The sequence below is a fragment of the Osmerus mordax genome, chromosome 25 (genome assembly GCF_038355195.1).
Source record: "Osmerus mordax isolate fOsmMor3 chromosome 25, fOsmMor3.pri, whole genome shotgun sequence".
NCBI lineage: Eukaryota > Metazoa > Chordata > Actinopteri > Osmeriformes > Osmeridae > Osmerus > Osmerus mordax.
Window position 1 is genome coordinate 1,798,637 of NC_090074.1, and position 18,701 is coordinate 1,817,337.

The 18,701-nt window shown below is 49.1% G+C and overlaps 3 protein-coding genes across 4 annotated transcripts in view; all 3 read right to left on the bottom strand.

Moving 5' to 3' along the window:
- Positions 1 to 322: 322 nt before the first annotated feature.
- LOC136933776 (trans-Golgi network integral membrane protein 1-like) lies at positions 323 to 4,687 on the bottom strand. Of its 2 annotated transcripts, XM_067229294.1 has the most exons (4): positions 4,560 to 4,687; positions 3,060 to 3,586; positions 2,325 to 2,846; positions 323 to 1,868 (listed from the first exon to the last, which is right to left on the bottom strand). In XM_067229294.1, exons 1-4 carry the CDS (start codon positions 4,678 to 4,680, stop codon positions 1,737 to 1,739), a joined length of 1,302 nt encoding a protein of 433 aa, XP_067085395.1. In that variant the 5' UTR covers positions 4,681 to 4,687; the 3' UTR covers positions 323 to 1,736. The 2 variants fall into 2 exon arrangements, with proteins under 2 accessions (XP_067085395.1, XP_067085394.1); XM_067229293.1 differs by having other exon boundaries at positions 2,325 to 3,586.
- Positions 4,688 to 5,607: 920 nt separating this feature from the next.
- Positions 5,608 to 15,178, bottom strand: vdac1 (voltage-dependent anion channel 1). The gene is made up of 9 exons (XM_067229074.1): positions 15,059 to 15,178; positions 12,013 to 12,082; positions 11,205 to 11,254; positions 10,940 to 11,092; positions 10,601 to 10,653; positions 10,231 to 10,458; positions 8,180 to 8,330; positions 7,733 to 7,790; positions 5,608 to 6,766 (listed from the first exon to the last, which is right to left on the bottom strand). Exons 2-9 carry the CDS (start codon positions 12,077 to 12,079, stop codon positions 6,675 to 6,677), a joined length of 852 nt encoding a protein of 283 aa, XP_067085175.1. The 5' UTR covers positions 12,080 to 12,082; positions 15,059 to 15,178; the 3' UTR covers positions 5,608 to 6,674.
- An 845-nt stretch (positions 15,179 to 16,023) lies between these two features.
- The window catches only part of coro6 (coronin 6), an 11,451-nt gene continuing 8,773 nt past the window's right edge, over positions 16,024 to 18,701 (bottom strand). Inside the window, exons 10-11 of the mRNA XM_067228688.1 lie at positions 18,041 to 18,268; positions 16,024 to 16,875 (exon numbers count right to left, since the gene is read on the bottom strand). Coding sequence (XP_067084789.1) covers positions 16,753 to 16,875; positions 18,041 to 18,268 — 351 coding nt within the window. The 3' untranslated portion in view covers positions 16,024 to 16,752. The remainder of the gene's footprint in view (positions 16,876 to 18,040; positions 18,269 to 18,701) is intronic.

Sequence of the window (18,701 nt, forward strand, 5' to 3'; positions counted from 1 at the left end):
CAACAGGAGAATAGTCAGTCAAAAACAATCTCTAATAAATTCAATTAACAACCTAAGCGTTGCGGGCACAAACGCATATCGCTGAGATCAAAAATAAATCAAATTTTTGCATCTGCGGTTGTTCCACTTTGCTTAGAGACGTATGTTATGAGAACTGCAGCATCATTACAGCTCCGACCTCAGTGTGACTCTACTGACACCCAGTGGTGTGAACAGGTACTGCAACCATTCAGCATTTGATATACTGGTGTTTACAAAATGTAAATATATATCGGTTTATGTAATCTACACACATACACGCACGCACATGACACAATAGATATGTATCCACACAATTGTGCTTTAATGGCAAAAGATTGTACAGTTGTTGATTGCAAAAGCAGAGTTCCGTCCATCCAAGGATCATATCATGTGAGAAAGACACGAGCGATAACCACCACATGTTCCCCTCCCCCCTCCTCCTCCTCGCGCTAGCCCAGCATGATCTCCCGCTCAATAATCCAACCACCTCGAAAACCTCCCTCCAGATTCTGGACGATCCTTCTATTTAGTGCCAGATATGGTATGGAATTAGATTTAAGTAATAAGATTCTGGAGGAACCAGTGAAGCCTGCACACAACCGATGGGAAAATAGGCCATGATGGGTTGGGGTTAAGGGATAGTAACATGAGCAGTTAGCTCTGGCTAATAAGACACCAAAACATGAATATTACCCTCCTCAGGTGGTACGGGGCGGCTACAGCCCAGATTACATATCTCCATGGGGGCCAGTGTTTGCCTCTTGTCTGCTAGTCTGATATAGCTAACAGTAACTTCATCGAAGTCATAAAATCAAAAACAAGGCCAAACACTAGTGCATCAAAAAAACCGAGGCAAAAAAAAAAGTGTTAAGGAGTGGGTTTGTAAACCGTAGAATTATACTAATAATAAAACCGCATAAAAAGACAACATAAATTAAAGGCGAGCGATTTAAGTGTTGTCCTAAACAACGACACGATATTAACGTTAATGCTATGTCGTTATAAGACATTCTTGTCTCGTGGCTTCAACAATCCGCAACAGAAAACAAGTTTGAGAGATTTCGTTGTTTAACGGCCACACGTGTTTTGCAACCACCATACTGGCTAACTGAGTTTAGACGAGAAAAACAAAACACATTTCTAAATTGGCTTAGTCCGTTACCGAAAGACAGTTAATAATAACGTGCAGCAGCAAAGCTCCAGTCTACACCGTAATGAGAAACACGGTTTATGCTGTTGATCGCAACAAGACGTGAAGGCTGAACCACTTTTGCCCAGAAAGAGATTATTAAAACACCCCCAAAATCACCGGATATAGGCTAAATCATAATTTACTCAAATGAGAGATTTGGTAAGATTACAGACTTACAGTCGTGTCGTTTCAACCATCTCCTGTCGCCTGGCTGTGTTCCAGTACCGGGAGCAGTGCACTAACCTGGGGTCACGCCAGGGTCAAATACATCAACTGAACACTTAATGGCAAGTATTTTAGGTGTGTTTGATTTGACAACGGTTTGGTGCAGGATGCTGATCAATTGGTTTACAATCTGTAGGCTAAATAAAGTGCACTCCAAGTACTGACAGTATTAGGCCGATAGTATTTCAGGTCTCTCTCCTTGTCCATACATCTCCATCTCTTCCTCTCTCCTCTCCTTCCTTCCTACCTTTCTCCCCCCCCCCCCCCCCCCTCTCTCTCTCTCTATCCATCTCTCCGTTCAGAAGATGTAGTCCTGGGTCATCTTCAGGGAGGGCATAGCCTCGTTGACGTTCTGGTCCAGGCGGTGGTACTCCACGCCACGGGAACACAGGGTGTCCCTCCAGCGTCGGCTCTGGGCCAGCAGAAAGATCTGGAGGGGGGGGGAGAGGAGAAAGGAGGTGAGAGGGGAAGAAATAGGGAGTGAAGGATGAGAGAATAGAAATAGCAGAGGATGGGAAAAGAGAATAACAACAACAAAGATGGAGAAAGATCAGGAACATTGAACCCCACATAGATGCTCGGGGTGGGAATCTTTTGGTCCCTCACAATGGGAATAGATTCATGGGGTCACAATTCGATTAAAAATCAATTCACGATTTTTCAGAGATTAATTTTTTTTTTTTTTTTTAAATCACCCCCCAAAAAAACCCATATATATATATATATATAATTTTTAAAAGAAAGAATAAAAAAAAAAAAGGTATACATTTGTGAATCAAACTGAATCGCAAGCAAACTGAATCGCGATTCAAATGTGAATCGATTCTTTCCCCCACCCCTAGTAGATGCATGTCTGTCCAGCGTGAGATCACCCGGGAAGACTCACCTTCCTCTTGTTATGGTAGGTGATGTAGACAATGGCGACCAGGAAGGCCAGGATCACCAGGTGGAAGAAGAAGTGCGAGTCTTCGTCCGGCGCTGCGTAGATGTTGGTGCCCTTCACGTGGATGTCCATCTTCCCAAGAGCTTCCCCCTGCTGAATAGCAGCGTCGCGGCTCTGGTTGTCGTAGTCCCCCCCGTCGTCCTCGCCCTCCTCCTCCTCGCGGGCGCCGGTCTTCACGTCGTAAATGTCGTCGTAGTCCTTCTCGTCCTCCTCCTCCTCCTTCTCGTAGTCCAGACGGTCGTCCTCGGGGAGCTGGGGGGTGATGCCCCGACCGGCGTCGGAGACGGGAAGCTGGTCCAGGCGGGGAGGTTCCTCGGTGGGTTTGGGGGGCGCCAGGGTGGTTCCGTCAGCAGGGACGTTGTCGGGGTCTGGGTCGGCAGGTTCGACAACATCAGCTTCTTTCTGTGCGATCACCATGACTCCTTCCTCCGCCGGCTGCCCTGCTCCCAGGGCCTGGGAGTCCACCTGGTCTGTCTTGGGGGCGTCGGCCTGGTCTGTCTTGGGGGCGTCGGCCTGGTCTGTCTTGGGGGCGTCGGCCTGGTCTGTCTTGGGGGCGTCGGCCTGGTCTGTCTTGGGGGCGTCGGCCTGGTCTGTCTTGGGGGAGGCGGCCTTGGAGTCAGGGGCGTCGGCCTGGTCTGTCTTGGGGGAGTCGGCCTGGTCTGTTTTGGGGGCGTCGGCCTGGTCTGTCTTGGGGGAGGCGGCCTGGGAGTCGGTGGCATCGGCCAGGTCTGTCTTGGGGGCGTCGGCCTGGTCTGTCTTGGGGGCGTCGGCCTGGTCTGTCTTGGGGGCGTCGGCCTGGTCTGTCTTGGGGGCGTCGGCCTGGTCTGTCTTGGGGGCGTCGGCCTGGTCTGCTGAGTCGGCCGGCGCGTCCTGGTGGGGGGTCTCTCCGACGGGGGTTCCAGGTGCTTTGGGCTTATCGGGGACACTCGGCTCTGACAAGGTCACAGGGAGGTCGGTTTTTGGCCTTTCTTCTTCTGTGGTTGTCCCCAATTTGATCTCTGCTGGCTGTTCTTCCGTGGTTATTACTGGTTGGATGACCGCTGACTCTTCTTCTTGGGTTGTTCCTGGTTTGATGACCTCTAGCCCTTCTTCTTCTGCGGTTGTTACCATTTTGATGTTGATGTTTTTTACCGGTTTGTCGTCTCCTGGTTCTCCTTCTTTGGCTGTGTCTGCTGTTTTACTGCCTCTGTCAGCCAATCCACCAACTGTGTGAAAATAAGAACAGAAAAATAAACCGTGGACTGTAGGAGGATGGTTGAGCCCTAACTTAAGAGTTCACTGGTGAAGAAAGGGACCATTCATTCTCATGGGCCAGAGCCAGCAAAAATACTGGAGAGAAGGGGACCTTTGTGGCGATATGTTGTAGCCTTGGTTGGCTGCATTTCCAGTTAGATAAATAAATAGACTACCCTAACTGTTAGTAACTTACTCTAATCCTTCTCTCATCTATATTTTGGATGAATATATTAATGTATCTGGGGAGTAGGACAAGGGAATATATAAATGCATACAAAACACACTAGTTTGCGTTATTTAAGTGGGTGAACACACGACTGCTCCCCGGCCTATCTGCAGTATGTCACAGTGGTCCATTGGCTCTGGTTAAACTCCAGCACGACACATCAGCAAGACGGATCACTTTAGAAATATGTTGTTCGACTGAACCTTAAACCCGGAGTGACAGGATGCCTATTAGTTTCGATTTAAGACCACAGAACAGCTGTGTCGTTTTAAACAGACCCATTTTGTTGAGTTATGTCGCCTTAGCAGTTACAGAAAAAGCCGTATATTGCCTCAGATCCGAAGAAAATCCCTCTGATCTAAGGTTGAGATTTGCCTCGCTACTGGTGTTTACTGGCTAACAAGCCAAGCGTAGAGAAGAGATTCATAAGTGCATTCACTTGTCGGCAATATACTTCGTCTTGACAGTTACCTGATGAACTTTCTTATAGAAAACAATAACAATTCTCTAATCAGTATAGCCCTGCACCTACAGTACTATTCCTACTGCTATATAAACTCACCTGGCCGCTTGGCAGACCACTAGTTGGCGGAGCTTCCACCACTAGCCTGGGCTGTGTGGTTGATTAGCTTTCAATGCTAGCTAGCTCCCTTCCACTATGAAACCATGTTTTATAACCGTAATCCAAAAGTATATAGAAATGATATTTAACATACCGTTGTTGCCGTCTAAGGGAGCTGACACGCATCCATGCGGTAAGAGTTGTAGCAAGATAAATACTGCGAATACACAATAATGTATCCTGCTTCGTACCGTCTTCCTGCCGCAAGTCGCCATCTTGTTGTGTGACTGTTTTAGGGGCGTATGTATGTACCCGGGCAAGAACAGGTCTTACTTTGTAAAGAAGTGTGTGTGTGTGTGTGTGTGTGTGTGTGTGTGTGTGTGTGTGTGTGTGTGTGTGTGTGTGTGTGTGTGTGTGTGTGTGTGTGTGTGTGTGTGTGTGTGTGTGTGTGTGCGTGTTTGTATGTACAGAACAGACGTCCTCCTTGTTTAACCAGTTAATTCCACATCAGTATTTTCCGGGTGTATAAATATCTACACGTTACAACAGCAGTGAAGACAACACGTTTTTCCTGTCACACTATCCAAATCTGTCAGTTTAATGTTTGTTTGACGCATGCATTAAAGTTGTGTAGGGTAGACTAACTGTTTTCCTCATTGTCCCTGTACCAGAAAAGAACACACACGATGGCAGTAAAAGACCCTTTACTTGTTAGGGGAGGGGGTACACATTATATCAGGTGAAAAAACGGCCTGATATGTGTATCCCCTCTGTAACTTTTGCTATAAAAGAGCAGACATCTCCGTATTATCTCAGGTTGTTCATTGTGACCGAAAGAACACAGAAAGGAACGCACAGCACAGACCATAGATATATCGACAGACATAGATATTTATATATATCTATGTGGACAGACCCTTTGCATGTCTTCCACGTCGCTATGTGTTCCATTTAAGAGGTGAATTCGAAGTGCAGCGCGCTCCCGCGGCCAGGGGATACAAATCCTGGCGGGGATAAGTGCCTTGGCACGACACCATCTTATATATTTAGCCTTTTCCCAAATGAGGAAGTACAAAAACGTATCATAAAATCTATAACAAGTGACGCAAGACTGCTTGTCACCTAAACATTATGGAAACTAAACACAATTACATTATACATGAACACATATCAAGGCGAAAAATTAAACCACGGAGTCAAGATTTAAGATGTTGTTCTTTATTTCACTTTGTCAGGGAGTAACAATACTGTCAAGTACACCAGGGTTGCTGTTGAGAAGCCCAAAACGGGAAGACTATCTTTCTCAGTGTAAAATGTGTAGTTTTTTTTTCCTTCTTCGTCACACATTTGTATTAAGAAGGTTGAGTTGTGTTCAGGACAGGTTACCATCCCAATTTTCTTCAGGAACGTTTTATATTTGTCTTTAATTCTTTTACAGGCGAGTTAAAGTATACAGAGCATAGGTAAAATTATATATTTAGCTATATATGTAACAAAAAATGACAGAATTCACACCAAATGCACAGACAAAGACGAAACACAGCCTACAAGTCAGAGTTTAGTGCTTTTGAGAGCTACTCTTGCTTACGTGGAGTTCAACTAAACTATCAGAGCAACTAAACCATCCCATAATTAAACATTCGAGACAGACACTTCCCTTTAAGTCAAGCCATAATCAAAGAACTAGTATCGATATATCTCCCATTATTTTGTAGAGGAATGTTGTGATCTGGTACCATGACCTTCAGAATCCCAGAGCGCCATCTAGTGGATAATCGGTAAACTGTACGCTTCCGAAATACCCACACAGCGTCTGAATTACGGTATTGACCCAATCCCATTTTCCTTAATCCACATTGAGGGGAAGAAATGGGAAAAATAAATGGACGCACTTATATGACAATAGTGGAATAAAATCCATAAGATCTTTTACAGGACATGAACTTACAAGCTACTTTACCTTTACACATTTAGCAGAATCTACCTTCTAACCTTGCAGTATAATTTTCTCCTTACAACGGCATTCTTATTTTTTCTCCCCCTGAAAATATTTTACCTCACCAAATCGGTCCTTTTTGAGAGTGTCAGACTAGCGATGTGTGACGGTTTTGCTGCATCACCTCAACCATAGCACATCTAGAACAGAGGTTCGTGAGGAAAGGGTAGTTGCTGCTAATCAATAAAATATTTGGGATGTTCAGCGAGGCGAGGGAGTGGAGGAAGGGGGTGGGGAGAGGTGGGGGAATGAGGGTGGGGGTTAACTGGCGTCCTATGCCTCAAACTCGAGGCCGAGACCCAGCTTGTGGCCGCCCGCATTGATGTTTTTCCCGTCGAGGAGAGCGGAGAGGGTCAGTTTGACACCTGGGGACAGGGAGAGAGAGGGGGTGTCAGGGAGAGAGAGTATCAGAGAGAGGGGGGTATCAGAGAGAGAGAGAGTATCAGAGAGAGGGGGGTATCAGAGAGAGAGAGAGTATCAGAGAGAGAGAGAGTATCAGAGAGAGAGAGTATCAGAGAGGGGGGTATCAGAGAGAGAGAGTATCAGAGAGAGAGAGAGTATCAGAGAGAGAGAGAGTATCAGAGAGGGGGGGTATCAGAGAGAGAGAGAGTATCAGAGAGAGAGAGTATCAGAGAGAGAGAGAGTATCAGAGAGGGGGGGTATCAGAGAGAGAGGAGGGTATCAGAGAGAGAGAGAGTATCAGAGAGGGGGGGGTATCAGAGAGAGAGAGAGTATCAGAGAGAGTATCAGAGAGAGGGGGGGTATCAGAGAGAGAGAGTATCAGAGAGAGAGAGTATCAGAGAGAGAGAATCAGAGAGAGAGAGAGTATCAGAGAGAGAAAGAGAGAGTATCAGAGAGAGAGAGAGTATCAGAGAGAGGGGGGGTATCAGAGAGAGAGTATCAGAGAGAGGGAGAGTATCAGAGAGAGAGTATCAGAGAGAGAGAGTATCAGAGAGAGAGTATCAGAGAGAGAGAGTATCAGAGAGAGAGAGAGTATCAGAGAGAGAGAGAGTATCAGAGAGAGAGAGGGTATCAGAGAGAATCAGAGAGAGAGAGAGAGAATCAGAGAGAGAGAGTATCAGAGAGAGAGAGAGAGAGAGAGTATCAGAGAGAGAGAGAGTATCAGAGAGAGGGAGGGCAGGACATCCATAAGAGCATCAATCTGTTTCTAAAAGCAGGTCTGATTTCTGGGCCCATATTAGATCTAATCCAAAACCACAACACCACATCTTATCTTTGCCTTATAGCTCATGTTTAGGCTACACCAAAACTGAAGTTTTGAAAACAAAAAAAGTGACTGGTTTTCAAACCCGTCGTGTGTGCGTCCTTACCTGGCTTCAGAGTCTGAGTGTAGCCCAGCCCAACCAGACTGGAGTTGTTCACCTTGGCCTGCGCAAGGAGGGGACCAAGAACCAGTAAATAACTACAGTAGAAAACAACATGTCTGTGCTTCCCTTTTATCAGATGTAATATAATACTGTAAAATATATTATACAGTAAGATTTACATTTACATTTAGTCATTTAGCAGACGCTCTTATCCAGAGCGACTTACAGTAAAGTACAGGGACATTCCCCCGAGGTAAGTAGGGTGAAGTGCCTTGCCCAAGGACACAACGTCAGTTGGCATGACCGGGAATCGAACTGGCAACCTTCGGATTACTAGCCCGATTCCCTCACCGCTCAGCCATCGGACTCCCAAGATATATAAACATTATATATGTAGGTGTACAAGTACGACCAGGCATCATGTATGTAGCATGTGTCCAGCTGTCCTACCGAGAAGGAGGCGTCGGAGTCGATCTGGTACTTGGCGGCGATGCCGAAGCGCGTGTTGCTGTTCCCCGCGGTCCACGCCAGGTTCACGGCCGTCTCCAGCTGCTCGTTCACCTTCTGGTAGATCGAGCCTCCGAACTCCGTGCCGTCGTTGCTATGGAGACGACCAGGAGGATCAGGATGATGCCAGTATCAGAACCAGTTTCAACAGGACAAACCACAATGACAAAGATGATACCAGTATGACCAGGGTAATACCAGTATGATAGCGATCGCACCAGTATCAAGACCAGTATGAGGAAATCAACACCATGGTGTAGGACAAAGGTTTTGCATAAAACCTACAGAATGAAATACGTGTGTCATGTGTCCTACACACGCACACACACACTTCTGACACGTCGCGGTCATTCACAGCAAGTGTGACACCAGAGAGATACTTCACCTGTGATCATACACCTGCAACGGACTGGCCCTGCATGACACCTGGTTCTGCATGACACCTGGTCCTGCATGACACCTGGTCCTGCATGACACCTGGTCCTGCATGACACCTGGCCCTGCATGACACCTGGCCCTGCATGACACCTGGTCCTGCATGACACCTGGCCCTGCATGACACCTGGTCCTGCATGACACCTGGTCCTGCATGACACCTGGCCCTGCATGACACCTGGTCCTGCATGACACCTGGCCCTGCATGACACCTGGCCCTGCATGACACCTGGCCCTGCATGACACCTGGTCCTGCATGACACCTGGCCCTGCATGACACCTGGCCCTGCATGACACCTGGTCCTGCATGACACCTGGTCCTGCATGACACCTGGCCCTGCATGACACCTGGTCCTGCATGACACCTGGTCCTGCATGACACCTGGTCCTGCATGACACCTGGCCCTGCATGACACCTGGTCCTGCATGACACCTGACCCTGCATGACACCTGACCAGAGCCTGGAGGTCCTTCCAGCCAGTCCTTTTGCGATTAAGAGACTGGTCTGATGTCTGGCTGACCGATTAGGACCCAGAGGTCAGACCCGGAAGTCCAAATCAGGCCAGGTCAAGCCCCAGCAGGGGGTAAACACTGGCTTACTCACCCAGGCTCCCTCTCCTGTTACTACCCCTCCTTCACTCCCTCTACCTCTCTCCTCTGATTCTGCCTCCTCCCCTCTCTTCCCTCCCTCCCTCCCTCCCTCTTCCCTGTAGCAAATCCCATCACTCTGCATGTCTACAGAAATAACTGCAGCACATAAGGAGTCAGCCAGTCAGGCAGCCACTTGAGCCTGTGCTTAGAGTCAGTCAAGGTCAGCAGTGGTTCAGGGCTAGCCCGTGTCCCCGACAAACTCCACACCTTGCTGGTGCTGCAGGTGCATCTCCAAGAGGGTGGATCGAATAGGATTTTGATTTGATCAGATTTCCCATCAAACGCATCCCAGTCTAGCGCTACCACACCCAGCCAGCCAGCCAGCCAGCCAGCCAGCCTCTCAGAGGGCATCCCTACTTAACGTTGTGTATGCGAGCTGCCTGCTTTCCACAGTGTTTCCTCTATGTTTATTTTGCCGTGGCGGCCGACCCCCCAGGACATCTCCACCTCCCAGGACATCTCCACCCCCCAGGACATCTCCACCTCCCAGGACATCTCCACCCCCCAGGACATCTCCACCCCCCCAGGACATCTCCACCCCCCCAGGACATCTCCACCCCCCAGGACGTCTCCACCCCCCAGGACGTCTCCACCCCCCAGGACGTCTCCACCCCCCAGGACGTCTCCATCCCCCAGGACGTCTCCACCCCCCAGGACATCTCCATCCCCCAGGACGTCTCCACCCCCCAGGACGTCTCCACCCCCCAGGACGTCTCCACCCCCCAGGACGTCTCCACCCCCCAGGACGTCTCCATCCCCCAGGACGTCTCCACCCCCCAGGACATCTCCACCCCCCAGGACATCTCCACCCCCCAGGACATCTCCACCCCCCAGGACTCCACCCCCCAGGTCTCTACCCCCCAGGTCTCCACCCCCCAGGACTCCACCCCCCAGGTCTCCCTCCTTACACGTTCGTGTGAAGCTGGAACTCGTCCGTCTTGTACCCCACGGCGAAGTTGCTCTGGGTCACGCGGTTCTTCCCCGCCTCGAAGGTCATCTGGTAACCGGCGAGCCAGCCCTCGTATCCGACCACCACGTTGCCGTGGACGGCGGTTCCGTTGATGTCATAGTCGACGTCGCAGCCCAGGTTGATGTGCTCGCGCTTGTAGCCAGACTTGATCTTGCCGCTCTTCTTCCTGGCAACAAGAGATGGAGGGCTCTCATTGGTCAGTGTCTCGGGAGACAAGCGCTGACAGTTGGTCGTATCTAGGACGTTATTGGGTGAGGCTGGGTGATGTCGTGTGTGTGTGTGGGAGGGGCCTTTCCTCTCTCTCTTACCCGGTGTTTGGAGAGAAGGAGGAGTCAAACGTCAGCTTCAGCCCTTTGGCCAACTGAGGGACGGGGAGGGGGGAGGGAGGGAGAGAGAGGGGAGAGAGAGAGATAAATGATGAAAGAAAGAGGAGGCATGTCGATAAGTGAACAATGAAAATACAATCTTTATTTACAAAACATTTCCAGAATCAAACCCTTACAGGTGGTCTTCTCCATTCACGGTTTATAAATCGCACAAAAGGAACAGAACAGGCCCCACCCTACCTGGTCCTCCAACCCGCCACCCCTCATACCTGGACCTAAACCCCCCCTCATACCTGGTCCTCCACCCCCCCCCCCTCCTACCTGGTCCTCCACTGTGATCTCAGTGCCCAGGGTGTTGTCTGTGTTCCACTTCTCCGTGAAGGTCAGCCCGTGCTCCGCCCACTTGTACTTGGTCTCCAGGGCGCCCGCCACCTTGCTGGTCTCCGTGTTGGCGTTCCCCGTGCTGGTGAACTCCTGGGGGGGGGGGGGGGGGGGGGGGGATTAGTGGAAGAATTTGGGCAGGTTTATTCATTTCTTACTCGTAAGAACTCATAAGAGACATCCCAGTCTTTCCATTTCAACTCACCAGTCCATTCTCTGACTTGGTCTTTAAGTCCAACTTAATGAGACCAAAGCCTGGAAGCAAGAATATTATTGTCGTTTTAAATTGATTATTTATTGTCGTTAATTATTCTTCTCCCTGACATCGTCTTAAAAAAAAAAGGAAAGGAAATCAAACATCTTCTGAGCAAGAATATATTTGTTATTCCTTCAATATGCTAATTGATTCAACTCTTTGACACCGCTGTGTGTTCATACTGGTTCTCTCTAGGTTGTATGGACTAATTCATAAAATCATCGAAACACCGTTCGATAAATGCCTCTTTATGAGAGCTCATTACATAACATTGATCAGCCGGACTGAGCTGTATTGATTTGATGTTGATTCTATCAGTGTTGGCTCTCTGGCCCTCCCTGCCCCCCACCCTTCCTCCCAGCCTCTGCCCCACCCCACCCCAGCCTCTCCAAGATCCCCCCCCTATTGTCCCCCTGGGATTTCTGCTGCAGGTCCTACCCCAAAGCCTACAACTGCTGTGACTCATGAACTACAACTCCACTATCAAATCTAACCTGTCAGAGATACATTTACATTTAGTCATTTATTCATTTAGCAGACGCTCTTATCCAGAGCGACTTACAGTAAATACAGGGACATTCCCCCCAAGGCAAGTAGGGTGAAGCCTTGCCCAAGGACACAACGTCATTTTGCACGGCCGGGAATCGAACTGGCAACCTTCAGATTACTAGCCGCTTCCATAACCGCTCAGCCACCTGACTCCCTACATAAGGATGTTGCCAGGGAAACCCCACAATGTGTGTGTGTGCGCGCTCACCATAGCCCTTGGTGAAGATGTCCTTGGCAGACTTGCCAAGGTCGACATAGGTGGGTGGGACAGCCATTATCTGAAGAAGAAGAAAGTGTGTTAGCCAGCCAGCCAGCTTAAGCACTATACTCAGTGACACAGCACCAGCATGCATAAAGCATTAGCACATCCATGCTTGACACATCTAGACGGGCTGGGAGGGGGGGAGGGAGGCAGGGGGGCCGGGGGGGAAGTGGGAGAGACTGGAGGTCATTGATTGATGGCTTTGGTGGGGGGAGTCTGGCACACACACACGGACAAACACATACATACACGGCAGTCCAACCAGTTTTCTCTGACTCATCAAAGAGAGATGTGGTTTTGTGCAATGCCGGCTAAACCAGACACATACACCCACCAGCATTAATGAACTTGCTTTCCTTATTTTCAAAAACAACTGGTGGAAAAACGTTAAATAAATTCATACAGAAAAAAACAGCACTTCAAAAATATAAACTCAGACTATTTTCTGTTTGAGTCAAGTTTCCCAATTTCAGCCGATGTGGTCAGAGCAGACAGGTCTACAACACCAGCGCTAACTGACACTGCAAGAGGGACGCATGATTATGTAAGATAGCCAAGCTAACCATTATTGGCTACATGCAAACTGTCACTCCCTCCACCCCCCCTAATCTCGCCAGACCAGATGTCACGTTGCCTATACTAGGGTGGCCAGATTTGAGTTTGTGAAAAAGACACTGCCCCGTCGACACGGGAGGGGGGGGGGGTTCTGTTTGTGTATTGCATGCCGCACTCTGATCAAATTGACAGTTCTCTTTACAGTCAGAGCTCGCGCAAGAAGGTGGGACGTAAGGGAGATATGTGTAGGTGTAAGGGCCTAATAGTTTGTGAAAGACCCAGAGAAACACATATCCGCAGAGGCAAAATCCCGGAATATTTTGGAATCCCTGCCAGACGCATTTTTTAGGTCTCAAAAAGAGGACATGTCCGGGTAAAAGAGGACGTCTGTTCACCCTACCTATACTATTTAGGATGACTAAAACAACAGGTTACTGTTTAAGTTTATGGCCATTTGTAAAAGGCGAAGGTACATTGTAATGATTTGAACCTGCTCTTAGTAGCCTTTCCAAACCTATAATAATCTAAACGTATAAATGCTAATACTAGATGAGCTACTCTTTCAGTGTGTATTTGAACAGATAATGACATCAATGTGGGGAACCGTGCAGTCAGGGGCGTAGCCAGGACATTATTTCTGGGGGTGCCAGTTCTGGCCAGTCTTTTATTTGGGGTGGCACTTGATTGTCAAAAACTACGATTTTAAAACTCAAACACTGCATCACTCAGGGCAGCAGTTTTCTAACGGTGTCCAGTGGTTAGCTGCTAGTCTCCGTTGAAGCGCTGTCAGAATGCACGTTGTCTTGTGTCTTGCGCTGTTGATGGCGGCATGGCCCAACATGTTGCGAATATGGGGCTTGTAGCATAAGTGACAAATGACAATATAAGACGACTTGATAAAAAAAATATACTAATGCATTTATTTAAGCTTTATACCGTTTCTGTTCAGGAGTTTTTTTTTGTGCCTTGAGGTTGGGGGGGGGGGGCAGGGGGGCCATTCTCTGACCAATGGTGGCTGTGGCCCCCACTGGCCACGCCCCTGCGTGCAGTGTTTAGAACATAGCAGTAGGCTCAACTCTTCTTAATCTCTCCCTGCTTTTGAATATTTTACCCGTTCGCTTAGATGGGTTCACTTAGCAAAACGAGTTGTGCTTCACAAGGCTACGTGGTGTGTTGTGATCGCTGGGGACTAGCACGATCTCACGGGACACGGACAGGAAGTAGAGTACGTCAGAGTGACATTCCAGAACACACATGTAAATATACACACACACACACACACACAGTAGGCGTACACACACATACCTCCCCCCAATGTCACTCCAGAAAACACACACGGCCTGTTAGCCTAGACAAACATACATATGCGTGAGCACACACTCGCAAAAATTACGACCACTCCATAAGTAAACTCACACCCCAGTACACTTGAGGCTAAGGGTCAAAAGGATTTAAATGTCCATGTTTGATAAATAAGTTATCAGCCATCATTGGCGTGTATGAAGGATGTCATTGATGATGTATATATAGCCAATTTTAACAACATTGTCTGATGGAAGGCAAGACCTTGAAGAGCTTTGACAACCACAGCCTACTAGAAAGGCCGTTAGTCCAGTTTGCTGTCTGCTGAAAAATTATAGGTAAAAGGTAAAACAGTAGCCAAATACATAAACAACTGCGTTAATCCTTACTTTAAGTAGTTATATTGTACACAGAACCAATAATACACTTAAAGAGATTAGCACCTAGTACCAAGCTACATTGTTGAGTGTGAGAGAGATTAGAGGACAACCCAACGCATAAGACTATGTCGTTAGCTAGCTAGCTAGCTAGCTAGCCTGTGGTTTCTATACGCCAACATTTCACTATTCTGCCTTTACAGCATCCGTTTAAGAAATATGCTTTGCGAGGAAGAAAGGCAGGGTAGGCCCACAGGATAATCATTCACCGGTCCACAAGATTTCGATGGATGCTTGACCCAAGTGGTTATGAGAAGGTACTGTACAGTCCCACTCAACTGAAGCGGATTCCTGCATAGCGTGCAGCATTAGCGTGGCTAGCAAGGTGGAATGCAAGGACAGTGAGCCGGGAGAACGGTACTGGTGTAAGGCCAAGTTCGACCAGTAGCTAAGCTCATTCAATTTCAGACACATAATTGCTAGACAGACTGGCAAATGTCCGCACGCAAGGTATTATCTCGCTAGCTAGGGAGCTTGGGAACGAGGCCTTGCTCACGTAGCCAGCGATCCGACTTCTCATCCCAGTTTTGCTGCATACCGATCAGCATCTCTCCAGTCCCGTGCACCCTCCTCTAGGTACGGACGGAGGACTAGCTCCTCGTGCCAGCTTTTTCCTCTCAAGGTAACGGCCCATTACATAGCATGGGATGGCGGCATGCGGATATTATAAGTTGCCACAAAATTGAAATTGTACATACCTTGCTCTGTTAGTGGATTCGAAAAGGATCCTGTGCGCTGGACAAAGGGAGGGGTAGAGAGGCGCTGTGGCGTCACTTACGCTGGAAGTCACGCAAACGTGCGAAAATGCGGAGCCACGCCTTCTCCTGCGATGTCTCCTGCAGTTACGCATGCGCAGTTCCGTGGATGTTTCATCGCCGGTGAGCTGAACTGATCGCCGTGAACCACCGATTCTGGATCTGTTTTCGCTTCCTCTCTCCTTTTCATGACCACCGTGCGCTTGACGGCAAAACCATTCTAGGGCTGACGGTAATTCTGAGATTGTCGCATCACGGTTAGCGTGATGTAGGCTGTGCGTGACATTGAGCTGGTGTTGCTGATGATTCTGCAGAGCGCATACATATCAAATATGTTAAAATCGTAAAATCATATATATGTATAGATTTAAAATCATACATCTTTATATACGTTTTTTATTTAAAATTCTAGTAAACCCAGTCCTTATTTTCCTTATGTACTGTCTTTACACAATATTTCTTCACCGCTTTGGATAAAGGCGCCTGTCAAATGAATACATGACTCAATAATAATACAAATGTATTAGATAAACTCGCACTTCTGAGGAAATGTGTGTTGTGATTTAGCTTCAGGAAACATGGGAGTTGCAATTACTTGTTTTGGGCACTAGATGGCAGTGCAAGCAAGTTTCAGCAACCACACCGTCTCTACGTATTTTATTTCTCTCTAGGACACGCATCCCACCACCATCATCCAAAAACCACAGTAAATTGCATAACTATTGGTATAACGTTGACCTGAATTCATAGGAAAATGTTACCTTCATTTCTCCCTTTCTTGAGACAGAATAGAAATGCATCGACCTAAGATTTCTGTAACAGGAAAGGAATCAGTGAAGCATTTTGTAAACTGAAGCATACCCTACTACTGTACTGCAGTCATACACTCACAAAAGAGAGACAAGATCTTTTAAAAAAAAGGTAGTTTTTTTAATTTATTGATGTCATCATGTGTCTCATGTACTTTATGGAACACACAAAACAATTTCTTTCTTATCAATATTTTTGGCATTTCTGAACGGTCATTTATCTTTTGGGATGTGTCACTATTTACATTTTGAAAAGGCTGATGGAGACCCAGAGAGAGTTATTTCTGGCTGTTGGTCAGTAATGGTGGTAGGAGCAGGGGTTGTGTGTAAACGTGTGTGTGTGTGCGCGTATGTGTGTGTGTGCGTGCGTCTGTGTGCTTTAAAGACACCTAAAGAGACACAAACTTTCCGTGAACTTTTCCCCCCAAACCGTGATACACAACAAAGCAAGTTATCACCATAACAACATGACGATCCATAATCACTTGACAAATCACTTCCAACCGTCCCTCTAGCTGACCTGCGTGTGTCTTCACTTCTCCTCCCTCCACTACCATGTGACCTTCATCCTCTCTCTAGGTGAACAGACGTGTGGAAAGGTGTGTGTGTGTTGGCAGGTTGACAGAGGTATAAACAGGCATGTACTGCTGTGATGGTGTGTGTGTGTGAATTGTTACAGAGTTTGAATGGGCAATAAAGTTTTTTGTGGAGTGTGTTGGGGGGTGTAACGGTAACACGTGCCGTGTAAGAGATAGCCTGTGTGTGTGTGGGGGGGGGGGACTACTGTGTGTGTGTGTGTGTGTGTGTGTGTGTGTGTGTGTGTGCCTGTCAAGCTGTGCCGTTGGTGTACTTGGAGAGCTTGTTCTCCAGGTCACAGATTCTCTTCTCCTGAGACAGGACTGTAGCCTTCAGGTGCTGCACCTCCTCCAGTAACCTCTCTACCAGCTGAGGCTGGAGAGGAGAGGAGAGGAGAGGAGAAGAGGAGAGGAGAGGGAGCAGAGGAGAGAGGGAGAGGAGAGGGAGAGGAGAGGAGGAGAGAGGGAGAGGAGAGGAGAGGAGGAGAGAGGGAGAGGAGAGGAGGAGAGGAGAGGAAAGGAGAGGGAGAGGAGAGGAGGAGAGAGGGAGAGGAGAGGGGGAGAGGAGATGAGAGGAGAGGGAGAGGAGAGGAGGAGAGAGGGAGAGGAGAGGGAGAGGAGAGGGAGAGTAGAGGAGAGAGGGAGAGGGTGAGGAGAGGGTGAGGAGAGGGAGAGGAGAGAAGAGGAGGAGAGGGAGAGGAGAGGAGAGAGGGAGAGGAGAGGGAGAGGAGAGGAGGAGAGAGGGAGAGGAGAGGGAGAGGAGAGGGAGAAGAGAGGGAGAGGGGAGGAGGAGAGAAGGAGGGGAGAGGAGGGAGAGAGGAGGGAGAGGGGGGAAAGAGGACAGCGTGGCCAGAAGAGGAGGAAGAGAAAAAGAGCAATAAAGGGGAGATAGAAACAGGGGAGAGTAGAGAGAGGAGGGAAGAAGGCAAGAGAGAGAGAGCACGAGGAGGGGGGGGAGAGAATGGAAAAGATAGGAGGAAGGAAAGGGAAGGTGGAAACAGAAACAGGGCAGACAGGTCAGGGATAGACTGAGGGGTGAAACCAGGAAGGTGGATGAACTGTGCAGGTCTGGAACAAGGTACGAAGATAAACATGTCAGAGGGGGGGGGGGGAGCCAGGCAGAGGGGCAGACAGACACAGACAGGTGAATGAGAGAGCAGTAGAAATGTTTGAGACAGACGAGAGATGGTTAATAGGCGCTGAGGGGGGCAGGGGGACGGGGGGGGCAGGGGGACGGGGGGGGCAGGGGGGCAGGGGGACGGGGGGGCAGGGGGACGGGGGGGCAGGGGGACGGGGGGGGCAGGGGGACGGGGGACACAGTCACGGGCAGAAGGATCAGCAGGGGCATTTTGTGTTCTCGCAAAGTTTGCCGATTCAGGCGTTGTGGCGTCGATTCACATTGTTTCTAGATCACTGGGAGTGATCAGATGCAACGAGAAATACGTGGAAAAAAAGAACCTACAAATACCAAAGCAGCTAACTTTGCAAAACACAAAACGTGTCACGCCCCCCCAAAAAATGTGTCAGGACAGCAGACTGACCGGCAGGTTGCTTCCGTCACACGAGGACATGCTTCGCCGGGTGGTAGGCCGGGAGTCCAGAACGTTCTTCTTGGACACTTTGAGTTCGCGGCTCTTCGGGGGCAGGTAGCCGTCCCTCATGGACACCAGGATGGGGTCCTCATCTCGCCCCTCCAGCCACTCCTCTGGCTCCAGGGCCGGGTCGGGCCCTGCCGTGTCGGGGTACAGGTCGTCCTGGAACAGGTCCGACTGGGGGAGGAGTGGAGGGGGAGGAGAGGAGGAGAGGGTGAGGAGGAGAGGGAGAGGAGGAGAGGGTGAGGAGGAGAGGGAGAGGAGGAGAGGAGAGAAGAGGAGGGTGAGGAGGAGAGGGTGAGGAGGAGAGGGAGAGGAGGAGAGGAGAGAAGAGGAGGGTGAGGAGGAGAGGGTGAGGAGGAGAGGAGAGAAGAGGAGAGGAGAGGGTGAGGAGGAGAGGGAGAGGAGGAGAGGGAGAGGAGGAGAGGGTGAGGAGGAGAGGGAGAGGAGGAGAGGGTGAGGAGGACAGGGTGAGGAGGAGAGGGTGAGGGAGAGGAGGTAAGGAGGAGAGGAGGTAAGGAGGAGAGATGAGGGAGAGGAGGTAAGGAGGAGAGGAGAGAAGAGAAGAGGAGAGGAGGAGGAGGAGAGGATGTAAGGAAGAGAGGAGAAG

Bases quoted from the DNA above. Each gene is read 5' to 3' on its own strand.
- LOC136933776 (XM_067229293.1), bottom strand. From the start codon at position 4,680: ATGGCGACTTGCGGCAGGAAGACGGTACGAAGCAGGATACATTATTGT. The intron at 3,587-4,559 runs GTATGTTAAATA...ATTTTCACACAG, and splicing joins TCCCTTAGACGGCAACAACG to TTGGTGGATTGGCTGACAGA. The intron at 1,869-2,324 runs GTGAGTCTTCCC...CCCCCCCTCCAG, and splicing joins CCTACCATAACAAGAGGAAG to ATCTTTCTGCTGGCCCAGAG.
- vdac1 (XM_067229074.1), bottom strand. From the start codon at position 12,079: ATGGCTGTCCCACCCACCTATGTCGACCTTGGCAAGTCTGCCAAGGAC. The intron at 11,255-12,012 runs GTGAGCGCGCAC...TCTTGCTTCCAG, and splicing joins CATCTTCACCAAGGGCTATG to GCTTTGGTCTCATTAAGTTG. The intron at 10,459-10,600 runs GTAAGAGAGAGA...TCTTGTTGCCAG, and splicing joins TCCTTCTCTCCAAACACCGG to GAAGAAGAGCGGCAAGATCA.